At 42.8% G+C, this 11,920-nt stretch overlaps 1 protein-coding gene and 1 pseudogene across 4 annotated transcripts; one reads left to right on the top strand and one right to left on the bottom strand.

The window, feature by feature from the left end:
• Positions 1–2,778: 2,778 nt before the first annotated feature.
• LOC123283891 (PWWP domain-containing protein 2A-like) lies at positions 2,779–5,061 on the bottom strand (annotated as a pseudogene).
• LOC139046587 (disks large-associated protein 5-like) lies at positions 4,176–9,417 on the top strand. 4 transcript variants are annotated; one of them, XR_011506790.1, is made up of 4 exons: positions 4,931–5,136; positions 5,479–5,695; positions 7,083–7,132; positions 9,064–9,417. XR_011506790.1 is itself a non-coding variant. In XM_070520305.1 (4 exons), the coding sequence occupies exons 1-4, from the start codon at positions 5,389–5,391 to the stop codon at positions 9,109–9,111; spliced, it is 330 nt and encodes a 109-aa protein (XP_070376406.1). In that variant the 5' UTR covers positions 4,931–5,388; the 3' UTR covers positions 9,112–9,417. The 4 variants fall into 4 exon arrangements, 3 of the variants coding, with proteins under 3 accessions (XP_070376407.1, XP_070376406.1, XP_070376405.1); XM_070520305.1 differs by having other exon boundaries at positions 4,931–5,406; positions 7,086–7,132; XM_070520304.1 differs by having other exon boundaries at positions 4,931–5,406.
• The last annotated feature ends 2,503 nt before the right edge of the window (positions 9,418–11,920 follow it).

Below are 11,920 nucleotides of genomic sequence, written 5' to 3'. Positions count from 1 at the left end.
ATGAGCTGAAAACCTGTGTCCACACAAAAATGTGCACACAAAAGTTTATAGCAGCTTTGTTCATAATTGCCAAGACTTGGAAGCAACGAATATGTTCCTCAGTAGGAGAAGGGATAAATAAACTGTAAAAAAAAAACAGCAACAAGAACAACAAAAGGGAGAGAGATTGTGTTCACACTGTATAATTTAGGATATCTCTCCTACCACTTTAGTCATCAAAATAATTTAGGAGAATTATTCACATATGACATCCTTTATGTAGATTTTTGAGGTTTATAACATAAAATAACAATGAACAATTTTACCATAAGAAGTGATTTGAATACTAAATTGAAAATGACAGTCTAAATTTATGTCACCAGTCCCAGTCGTCAATTTTTTTGAAGCTTTTGTTCATTAGTTTGTGAATTTAATATGGTTAGCATTAATCTGATAAACTTGTGCTTTATTTATTAACAGATACAGGATCTGCGCCACAAATTCAACAGTCTCACCATACTTGAGGAGTGTGGATGGGAGAAAGCCTGCGGTACGAGCAAAGACGTGTTTCAGGTAAATTTGTGGATTTCTAATATAGACTTTTACTTTAATGAATTTAAGCTTTAGAAACATTTAGCTTCAGGTTTTTCATCATTTCACAAAACGTGTCATCTATTAATTACAATGTCCTGATTGTCTTGAAAGAGTGAGGAAAGGTCAACACAAAATTCAGGATGGTCATTTCTGGGAGGGGATGTGGGGGCTGAGATTGGATTTGGTCCCCCTGAGAGCTTCTGAGTTGCTAAGCGGTGGTATGTACCAGTGTGTTTTATTCTTTAGACTGTACCTATCCGTTGTTTTGTAGTAATAATAGCAGTAGTAAATAATTTACATAATGCTTAGTATGTGCCAACTATGCTTCCCAGGCCGTTACACACATTGACTCAGTTAATCCTCACAACAGTCCTGTGAAGTGGGTGCCGTTATCCCCGGGTGGGGAATCTGAGGCCAGGAAGACTCGAGCACGTGCCCAGGGTGGAGCTGGGTTTCTCACTCCAGAACCCATGTTCTTAACCCACAGGCTATACCGTCTCTCTCCTTTATATACTCTTGTGTGTGATGTATTTCAAAATGAAGGAACTTCTTAAGGAGAAAAGAGGAACAATGACTCTTAGACTCTCTCTCTTCTTCCCAAATTTTATCATGGAAAAGTTCCTATTTTCTCTGTAAAATTGGCTTTGTTGACATGATAGATTCCATTCTTATCTATTTGTAGTAATTTTTTTCCTAAAATATTTTAACTCCAAGCTTTTGGTTCAGATTGCTACTTCTCAAGCCACCTTGGAGCCCTGCCATTTTTTCTTTTAGATTTTAGAAAAACGCCTGTGGTTGTAAAATCAGGTTTCTAAACTGGTACTTTATTATGCTGTGTAATCCAAATAAAAACTGTGTTTTGAATTCTGTCTTAGGAGTTTAAGATGTTAGAGTATTAAAAGATTATTGTAGGATTATTTTACTAATGAAGTCTCCTTATTTTACCAATGAGGTAATGTCTTAGTAAGACATTGGTAATGTCTTACTCATGACAAAGGCCCTGAGGGCAGTGACGAGATTGATTGAATGAATTTCAAGTCTATTAAGCAGGAAGGATGCTGGGACATTTGGACCTCCTGTGGGCATTTTTTATCCGGTGCTTAGTCTTGGGAACATAACACCACCAGCGACGCAGATAATGGCTGTGTCAAGATAGCATTATATCAGAGCCTTGTAATTCTGCCCCTTACCCGCAGTGTTTTTCTCCTACTTTATTTTATTTTATTTTGGATTTAGTTGATTTTATTTACAGCTTTTTTTTACATTTCAGAGCATTACACGATTACATTTTCTCATTTTCTGACCTGCAAACAGATACCTTAAATGAAAATATTTTTTAAAAATTATCAAATTAGGTAAATCCAAAATGCAACAATTACACATATGACAATTAATTCATAAAGTGCAATTTACTAGGACGTATCCTAGGAATTTAGGAACAGCCAGTCAGGAAATCTGACCAAATTCAGCAATAGACTATTTACATATCCAAAGACAAAGCTATCTAAACTCCCAAACCAGAAGTTTGAAAGTTTTTGTTAAATAACCATTGGACGAAAGAGAGAGAGTGATGATTCAAACCTAGCCAGCTGTGACAGTCTCGATCTCAAATACTGGGCTAGGTACCCAGTCTGCAACTGAATAGCAAGCATCTCAGTTTTTCAGACACCTATGCGCCATTCTTGCACCATTATGCACGTAGAAAGGCTAAGTGTTCGTTAATTAAAAAGCAAGTAGTCATTAAATATCCACACTATTCCCCCCAGCTCACCAGCCCTTACTGCAATCCCGAATATGCAACCTGTGTCACATAGTGACAGGCTATATTATATATATATATGTGTATATACACACACACATATGTATGTGTCCGTATATATATACACACACATACACACAGTACTAGGTACAAATGGCAATTAACAGTCCCTGCAAAAATTCATTTTCAGTTGAGGCTATGGCTCCTATGCCTTGGGATGGTTTTAGACGTCAAAACCCAAAAATACTGCTAAAATCTCACTTCCTTAAGACAAAATTTGATTGCTTCTTCAGTTTAAGCTTCTCAGTCTAAAAATGGCTATAAGGTAAGTATAAAAAAAGCAGCCAGCTGAGTGCAATTTCTCTCTCCAATTTGGCCAGGCTATTTCATAGAAGTTACTCCTAACTAAATTAGGAGATCTGTGGCACCTTCCAATGGTTCTTGCCTACCTTCCTGTCCATGTTCATGTTTCAAACGGTGTCAACAGAGCCCGCACTTCAGGGGTCAGCTGCTTGGCAGCCGTAGCTGCCTCTGTGATAGCCTTGCGATACAGGCCCTTTCTCTTCTTATTAAAGCATGACTGGAAGTTTTCTAAAAAGGGGGAGAGTTGCGAAAGAGCAAGGAAAGATGTTGTTGGAGACCCAAACCATGAAATACGGGCCTCCTGTCGAACCAAAAGGCCGTTATCTTTCTGGCTCACAGTTATAGTAAGAATACGGGCTGGCCACCAAGGGAAGCCATATATCTTGGCCCAAACAATGTCCCCTACACATATGGTCCTGCCATCTGCTGTGACACATTTAGAGACGTTTTTGGAAAAGACTTTCATTTTCAAGGAATTACTGAGCTTTTTCTCTTCCTTTGAAGAGGAGGAAGTGGAGGAGGTGGAAGGTGCATGCATACTGCCTGGAGGAAAAATCAAAGCTTTCAGAACTACACTCAGAGTTGGAGGATTTCAGATCATCCGTGCTATCAATGCTACACACTGACGCACTGGAAGAGTCAGATTTCTTTTGATTTAGGGTCATGTAAACAGAGATATTGCTTTTGCTGCCCTTTTTGCCCAGTGTCTGTGGTTTCTCCTACTCACCAGGCACAAGCACTTCGTTTGTGTCCTGAACCGCACAGCTGGCCTCTTCAGGGCCATCTGAGGGGCTCTGATTTTCTGAAGGGGCCTCACCTGCTGAGCGAGTAGAGGTGCAGCGAGACTGGGGCTTGGGTGCCATCTTGCCACTCCGCATTTTCTCAAGTCCTGTCTTCAGAGAGGAGTCATTTTCTTCATTCCTGTACCTTTGTGGCTTTAAATGAACCTGGGGTGGAAGGGAACCTGAGCTAGGATTCTGATAGCGGCGTGTGAAATGGACTTTTGAATGTGCATTTTTGGACTTAGAGGTTTCACTTTGCTTCTTTTGTGCCTGTGCTCTGGCAATTTTCAACACTTCCCGAGCTTTTGCATGATCCATGTTCTTACTCTGGAGCACTTTTTTGGTACTTAACTGAGCCTTTGTTGTGTTCACCTGAGCAGAAGCTTTGACTACTCTGCCTCTGCTGTGAGCAATATTTGAAACCTGAACCACAGTGTTTTTCTGGCTTTCATTTTGGTTTTTCCCATCCACTTTATGGTCAGTTTTCAGTGTTTTGTTCACAGTAGTTATACTTTCCTTGCTCCGTTTTTTATCTTCATATTTAGAAGAGTCACTTGCACTACTGCCTTTTCTAATTTCCTTTTTTTCAGCAACAACACCGTTTTTACATTTGTCACACAGGACTTGCCGGGGTCGTAGTTTAATAGCATTCATTATTGAAGTAGATTCTTCCCTGTACATCTTTCGTTTGGGTCGCTTAATTTTCCGCGGAGGTGACTGAGGTATTGATTGGTTATATGTGTCCCTGATAAACAAAGGGGGAGGATAAGGTGCTCCTTCGTGGAAGAGAGGAGGTGGTTTGGAAGTCCACAGGCTTTCAGCCAAGCTCGGCTCCGGAGGCGGGACAGGAGGGGGATCCCCAGGAACACCACCATTCGCTTCACGCTGGACTTCTGTCCCTTCTTGGAATGTGTTACTTTGAAGCTGCATAGCTTCGGGTTTATCCTTCTATTCCCTTTTGGGAAATACTGTCACAGGGGTCCCACGGGGCCCAAACCATCAGAGTGTGTGCTGCTGCAGGAAACAGAATGGAGAGCCGTGAAAGGAGTCTCTGCACTTCCTATCTTTTGGACAGATCCATGAGGACCCCGGAGAAGAGCTTCTCCCCGAGGCGGAACGACACGACGAGCGCGTCCTCAATGACGGGGTGCAGCGTGACCCGCACCTCCGAGCGGGGATGAGTTGCGACAGCGCGGAGTCCCGCCCGCCGGCGGCACGAGCGCGGGGCTGCGGGCTGGGGCCGCGGCGGCTCCGGGCGCTCCTTGGGAGCGGGGGGCTCTAGGGCGGCGGGCAGGGGAAGGCGAGGGTCGGCCCCTTCCTGAGCGCGGCTGCCGCGGCTCCAGCACCCGGCGGGCAGCTTCTCCTCGGCCTCCAGCCCCGGCCCCGCCGCCTCCGGGCTGCGGGCGAGCTCCCCCGGCGGCGGCGGCGGCTCGGCCTCAGGAGAGGACTGCTGGCCGTCGGCCTCGCCGTCAGGCACCGAGGCTTCAGTGGCCGTGACCGGGAGGGGGTCCGTGCCGGCCTCGCTGCGGGGACGGGCTCCGTCTCCGGCTCAGCCTCCCCGGCGCCCCCTCCTCTGGCTCCCATTTTCTTCCTGGCTTCTCCCTCCTCCTGGTCCTCTCCTACTTTATTGTATAGGCCACTGTTAAGATTACTGAACAAGTAAAATCAAACTAATCTTTTATCTGTACTTTGAAACCATTCCCTCAGACCTCTTATTCATTGACCTCTCCTTCCATCAGTTAGCCTTGTTCTCTCTTTTCCATCAGTTTTTAGACATGTTGAGGGGTCTTGTCTTTGTTTACATTAAATGACAACAGCCTAGACTAACTCCTTGAGGGCAGGAACTTTGTCCTTTACCTTTGACCCCTAGCACGTTTAGCACAAACTAGGAACTTGATAAGTATAAGACGGATGTGTGAAATACTTCAGGTATGCTTTATTTATTTTTCTTATAAGATGGTAACGAGTTGCTTTAGTAAATGTCATAATTTCTCTTTGTAGGACAAATCTGTTTCAGGTATAGGGAGTGAACCAAAACAGGATGGTGCTGGGATCGCAGATGGGGGTCGCCTCGCTGCTGTGAAGAAGGCAGTGAGAGAGAGGATGCAGCCGGGAGAGCGTGCTGAGGCCGTGGGCTCTGCGGTGCCGAAGGAAGTTGATCATATAACCTTTGACGCTGGATCTTTTAGAATCGAATGTCCCGTTAAATCGTTCTCAGGTTAGTTTTTCTGCTGAGACTGCTTAAGAAAAGTATTTGGGTTGGATGGGAGCTTGTACAGCAGGTGAAAAAATTTTCACAGGAAGTGATATAAGCTGTCTGTCATTTCTGGAAAATAGACCACATCCTCACCACCAAACACTTGCAGATTTCATTTGATGGATGGGATTAGATTACTTGAAGTGACAAATCTCCTAAAGTTGCATTTCTGTGTTTGCTAAGTGACTTCACTTCTGTTATTAGCCCCTAACCCCACGGTCCTGGGAGAAAGGTCACAGGTCCCAAGAGGGAAGGGAGATGATGAGGAGGTGATTTCCTTCAGGTTGGTGCCAGGCTGGATGAGAATTTCAGCAGGAAAGGAAGCTTAGGCACCAAACCATCACACTTCTCTGGCTGTGCTTAAAAAATGATGCTTATGGAAGTTGGGTTTGGTTTTATTTTCATTTGTATCAAAACTTTTGCCCAGAACTTTTGAAACACAGTAAATGTGCTAATTTCAAAATATTCCAAGGAAATCAGCTGAGGTAGACCCCGGTTGTGGTAGACCTATTAACAATCGACAACAGGGGCAGGGCCTTCCTGGTAGCATAGTGGCTGGGCTTCTGCACTACGCTTCGGTGGCCCAGGGTTTGCAGGTTTGAAACCTGGGCACAGACCTACACACTGTTCATCAAGCCATGCTGCAGTGGTATCCCATATACAAAATGGAGGAAGATTGCCACAGATGTTGGCTCAGCGGCCATCTTCCTCACCAAAAAAAAAAAAAAAAAAAAAAAAATCAACAGCAGATACTAATCCATGTTGGATATAAGTAGCATTTTACATTAGACCGAACTATTTGGGATCCTTCATTGTTTGTGAAGACTAAGAATTAGAGAAATTCCCTGAAGTTTTTTTAGTTCTCCTCCTTTACAACACACATCGTCAAACCTTTCTTCCAAATGACCAATTTTTCTTCCCTACTGCCTACTCCTACCTACTTTGTTGTGATTGTCATGCATTAGGAAAGGGCTCTTGCGTTTTTGTTATAATATAGCATGTGATAGTTCTGCCTCCTCTCTTCTGCTGCTCTGTGGTGCTCTTCTGGCTGGTGCCTAATGCAAAATAAACATCACCTTGGCCGGACATTTCATCTTCCCCAGCTGGGTTCTTCATTGAGATTCTTTTGGGCACCTTTAATGTTACAAGCATGAGATTTGTTTGTAGAAGTCCCTTTTTATGCTGAAATTAAGGATGAGAATTTTGAAAAACTGTTATAGCCTAAGATGACCTATATTTTTGTCTTAGCATTTGATATATGGAACTTCTCATATCTTTCAAAGCTTTGTCCATTTCTAATAACCCTTGACTGTGAGAATATTTAAAAAGTTAAAAATTCTTTTTTCAGCAGTATTTGATAATAAAAATCTCATGACTGAATGCCATCTTCTTGATTCAGTAAGTTTTCCAACTTAATCTGAAAAGTTCTTTTATATTCTAGATTTGTTTTATAAAATGAATATTACTCAGTTTTTAATTGAAATGCAGTTTAAAATTTACATCTTATTTTTTTACGCTGAAATCCATTTGTTATTCATTTTTATCAAAATGGGAACAAAATTTCGTGTTTACATACTTTAAAATATAGTTTGTTTTAGCATTAAGCTCTGAAGGTGTATTTCCTTATGTGACTTATGTGTCAAATGTGCTGTGACGAGTCGGTTGAGTACATGAATATCTAACATGTGGCCCGGGTTATGCAGGTGTTTCTAACTGATGCAGGAAAGTGTAAGGCAAGGTTTCCACCCATCTGAAGCATGCGCTTGGGGACACGATGTCTAGCCTAGCTTCAGGTGTCATTGGCTGTTTTCATTCTAATTTGCTTACTCTAATTATGTTCTATTTTATTTGGAAGCCCCCAGCCTTTACTTTTGGTGACCTCTTGCCTCTAACTCCAGCTCCAGCATCAGCCCTCTGGGCAGCCTTCCTGTGGACGCTTTCGTCTCTCCCATGTTGCCTCATGTCCAGGCACAGCTGCACACGTTTAATCTCTTATGAGGAGAGGGATATGAATGTGTTATGTTCCTAAAGCATGTTGTAACTTCAGGGCTCCATTTCCCTGATCCACCCTGGGCCTCTCTTAGGCAGAGCGTCTGCCTCGTGTTCAGGGCCACTGGCACGGGCACGATGCTGCAGTGCTCTCTTGCCCACTGAGTGTTTGCTGCCCTGGTTTTCTGCCCTTTCACGTGGTTGTAGTTCAGCGATCTGGGGTAGACCTTTGCCAGGTCATTTTAATGTGTAGCCCGGCTGAAACTCTGGTGTACAGCCTTACCTTGAAATTTTCCAGGGCAATTGCTAAAATGGCTCAGGGAATGGCCTTGATTTGTTGATCTTTGATTTCAGAATGTAAACAATTCATTATGGCAAGTGTGGGATCAAACAGCAGCAGCTGTTGTTAACCTCATGAAGCCTGGCCAATGCTTGGGTTCCTGAAGCCACCAGTTCCTTCAGGACCTCTGTTATCTTGGCTTTCATTGGCTCTCAAAGATGCCTTCTTGGTTTTCAGGCTTCTGGGTGGCCTGGTGTCTCCGGGGCAGAAAGAAGTGTGTTACTGTGACCCACACTCTGGTCCTTCTTGGTTCCAGCTGCCTTTAATCGCAGGCTGAGACCAGAGGGTCAGGCATTTCGGCATAAGGCCCATTTATAGAAACTTGACTTCATCTTGTTCCTAGATCTGAACTCAGAATGATAGGTTCTGATAATATATGATCTTATAAGTAAATCTGGAAGCTAATGAATCATAATATTCTGTTTTTCATATATTAGTAATATGATTACAAGTACTTCACAGTTATCTATACATTATCTTGCTGATAAATCTTAGTACCTTATAATTTACTCTCCTTGTGAATTCTTTTCTACTTCTGTATATATTAGAATTTTGATTTTTTGATATATTTTTTGTTGGTCCCCCCTGTCCATTTCACACCCAAATTATGACTTGCTCCATGGCATCATTTGAGCCTGAACTGGGGCTTGAGGGGGAACAGAGGAAAGGATCCCACAGGACCCGACTAGTAAAAGGCATATTAAGTGCGGCTCTATGGGTTAGGATTTGTGGACTCTACATAAGTGGCTTAAGATGTGGCCTCAGTTTTATTCATTCTGCATGTGCTGCTGAGTCCATTTACATGTTAGTCACCCTTTCAATGAAAAAAGCTATAGTTTTGACATATCTGCTAGAAAGTAGCATAATCATTACGTTAATAATTTTATTAGGTACAAAAATGTTATGTTATTAATTAATCCACTATTAACTTGCAATGTTGCAGACAAAGTTGGTGAAACTTGAATGTTACTTTAGTGACTTCTCTGACTTTGTTCTCTAGCCACGCCCGGGGTGCAGTGATCCCTTCACTCAGGTGGAGGAGAAGTGACAGGACCACGCCAGGCACGCTTCCTTTGGTGGGGGCTTAATTGCCTTTTCACCTCGAACGCCTCCTAATGTAAATCAACCAGAAGAACTATGAATTAGAAAAAGCAAAACATTTTTGTCATAATCTCCATGCTGCAGTGTATTCTTCGAATACTGAAAAGTTAAAGAATATGGATTCATGTTCATGTATATAGTGTTATGTAATGTCTTAATTGTTAATATTTACTATTGTGTTTTAGATATGACACTGTTTTTCAGGGGAAGTGGGGATATTTTTTACTTTATGCAGAATAAAAAATGCACTGTGCCTAGCCTCTCTTGTTTAAAATGTTTTAAGCTTAGGGCCGGCCCCATGGCCGAGGGGTTAACTTCGTGCGCTACTCTGCGGTGGCCCAGGGTTTCACTCGTTTGGACATGGCACCGCTCATCAAGCCACGCTGAGGTGGTGTCCCATGTGCCACAACTAGAAGGACCACAACCAAAAATATACAACTATTTAACAGGGGGATTTGGGGAGAAATAGCGAAAGAAAAAAAAATGGGCAACTGAGATAACTGTTGACAATCTTTAAAAAAAAAAAACAAAACTTTAAGCTAAGTATATTCACAGCTTATGAACATTCTTCAGTTTAATCAAATATGTTAAACTTTGACAGGAATATTTACATCCTTTCATACGCTATTCTTAGTTTGAACTCTTAAATTTGCTGGTGTTGAGCAGCTTAGCAGGTTGCATTTTCCAGGTGTACTGCGTTTCTTTAGATGAGCTATCTGGATTCTGAACTCAGTTTACATGCTGCTGTTTCAAATGGTCAAATTATTAGAGGTGCCCATTAAAGTTTTGCCTTTTTCCTTTTTCCTTTGACATAACTGACAACCTTTGAAGGAAATGCCTTCTTCCTTTGAAGAGAATTATATCAATCACGATGGGTTTGAAATGTTCTTTTATAAGACTCTCACCTATGAGATTGTAGAAGACAGGACCGTCAGAATAACGGAGCACCAAGAAGACTCGGAGTAGTTGAAGCTTGTGATCAGACCTGGGTCCAGTTGTTTGTGTCAGCAAATGGGTTGAGGGTTGGAGGTGTTGACCAAACAAGCAGGAACTTGATGGATAACCCCTCAAGATTAGGGGTTTGCAAACAAGAAAAGAAAACGCATCCACTTCTGTTGTCAAAGGAAGGTGTGTTCGGCTTGTGGGGGAGACGGTGTTTATTATCAAGTCCATGTGAGCAGTTGGGAGGCTGTGTGAGGCATGTTCCCAGAATGCCTAGTCTTACCCGAGATTAAGGTAGCTTTTAATCATTAAGTTTATCAATGAATAATTCAAGCAAGACATGCAGAACAAAGAAATATATATAGAAGTTAGGGTTTACTAAGGGTGCAGAGCCAGGAACACGTAAAAGAGGTGAGTACAAAGTAACAATATGCAACATAAAATAATATTTGCCCTCGAGGATAAAGTAGATGAGAATAAGACAGAGTCTGTAAGCATGGTTTTTCTCTGTGGTAGGTTTAATAAGATCTACTACTGAATCGTTCAGAAAGCTTTTGGCTGTTAAGTAGCAGTAAAGTGAACTCAAACTGGCTTAACAATAAGTCATCAGGATGATTCGAGGCACTTTAGTATCAACAGCTCAGTGATGGCATCAAGGTCCACATTCGGTTCGTAGTTCACTTGGCCACCCTCGGTGTCGGCTTCTCCAAGGCGGGGTCCTTTCGGGGTCATAAGATGGCTGTGGGTGGTAAGCAGAGCTTTGTCTTTCCCTTTGGTTGGGCCAATTGATGCCACTTGCCCATCTGCAGATCAATAGGAGTCAGTAGGGGATGGGAAACGGGGAATATATGGGGAGGCAGCCATCAGTGTCTCCTACAACTAGAAAGAGTGTTCCTGGGCTACTGGACTCTAGAACCATGAGGCATGAGAAAACTCTTTGAAGACCAAATGGAAGGAAACTGCTTGAGTAGAACAAGAGCCTTTCCAAAATCAAAAAGAAAGGGCATTTCCGTTTATTGAAGACTACTACATGATGACCCCTTTGCAAACAATATTTAGCGATCACAGTAACTCTACAGAAGATGTGCTGTACTGCCCATTTTATAGACAAAGGAACCGAGGCTCAGCGGAGTTATTTTGCGTAAACATAGTTCCCTCTTCTCTCCAAAGCTTATGTTCTTCCATTTAACCATAGGAGAAGGGCGGTCCAGACCAGATCTTAGGTTAAGGGATTTCTGTAGTTTTTACACTGTGCTGTGATGTGCCGCCCAATCCCTCTGAAGGACTGAGGAATGAACTCCTCTAGTCATCGGAAGCGCAGACCGCCCGCAGCTATCATCCCATGTGAGAACAGCCTCAGGTGAAGACAGACCCTTCAACCATGTTTCCGCCCTGTTTCCCAGGTGGCCTGTACTCATTGACTAGAGTTCAGCTACAAGGACGTGTCCCCCTCTTGACTACTCTAAAGGATCATCCCAGCTACAGCTCCCCTGCAGGGTGGGCTGAGGCATGGCATCCACGCCCCATGTCCTCCTCTGCCCAATCCTGTACCTTCTTGTCCCAACAGCAGTTGATACAAGGGTGCTCCCTCATAAACCTCTTGCATTCTGATCTCTTTGCTTCCCTGGGAACCCAGCCTGTGACAATGAGCAATTTAAAGTACTTGAGAAGACGGTATTGTAGAGACAATAATAGATACAATAATATTTTGGTTTTCTATAAAATGAAGTCGTGTGACCACAACCTAGTTTTGAAATTTTATTATTCTTTGGGCTTGCTGGGAGAAAGGAAGGGCAGAAAGGCATAGTTAAGAA

The sequence above is a fragment of the Equus asinus genome, chromosome 11, assembly GCF_041296235.1.
Source record: "Equus asinus isolate D_3611 breed Donkey chromosome 11, EquAss-T2T_v2, whole genome shotgun sequence".
NCBI classification, from domain to species: Eukaryota; Metazoa; Chordata; class Mammalia; order Perissodactyla; family Equidae; genus Equus; species Equus asinus.
The sequence above is the reverse complement of the archived record's forward strand: the minus strand, read 5'-3'. Positions and strand labels throughout refer to the sequence as shown.

Bases quoted from the DNA above. Each gene is read 5' to 3' on its own strand.
- LOC139046587 (XM_070520304.1), top strand. The intron at 5,696-7,082 runs GTTAGTTTTTCT...TTCTTTTTTCAG, and splicing joins TCCCGTTAAATCGTTCTCAG to CAGTATTTGATAATAAAAAT. The intron at 7,133-9,063 runs GTAAGTTTTCCA...TTTGTTCTCTAG, and splicing joins AATGCCATCTTCTTGATTCA to CCACGCCCGGGGTGCAGTGA.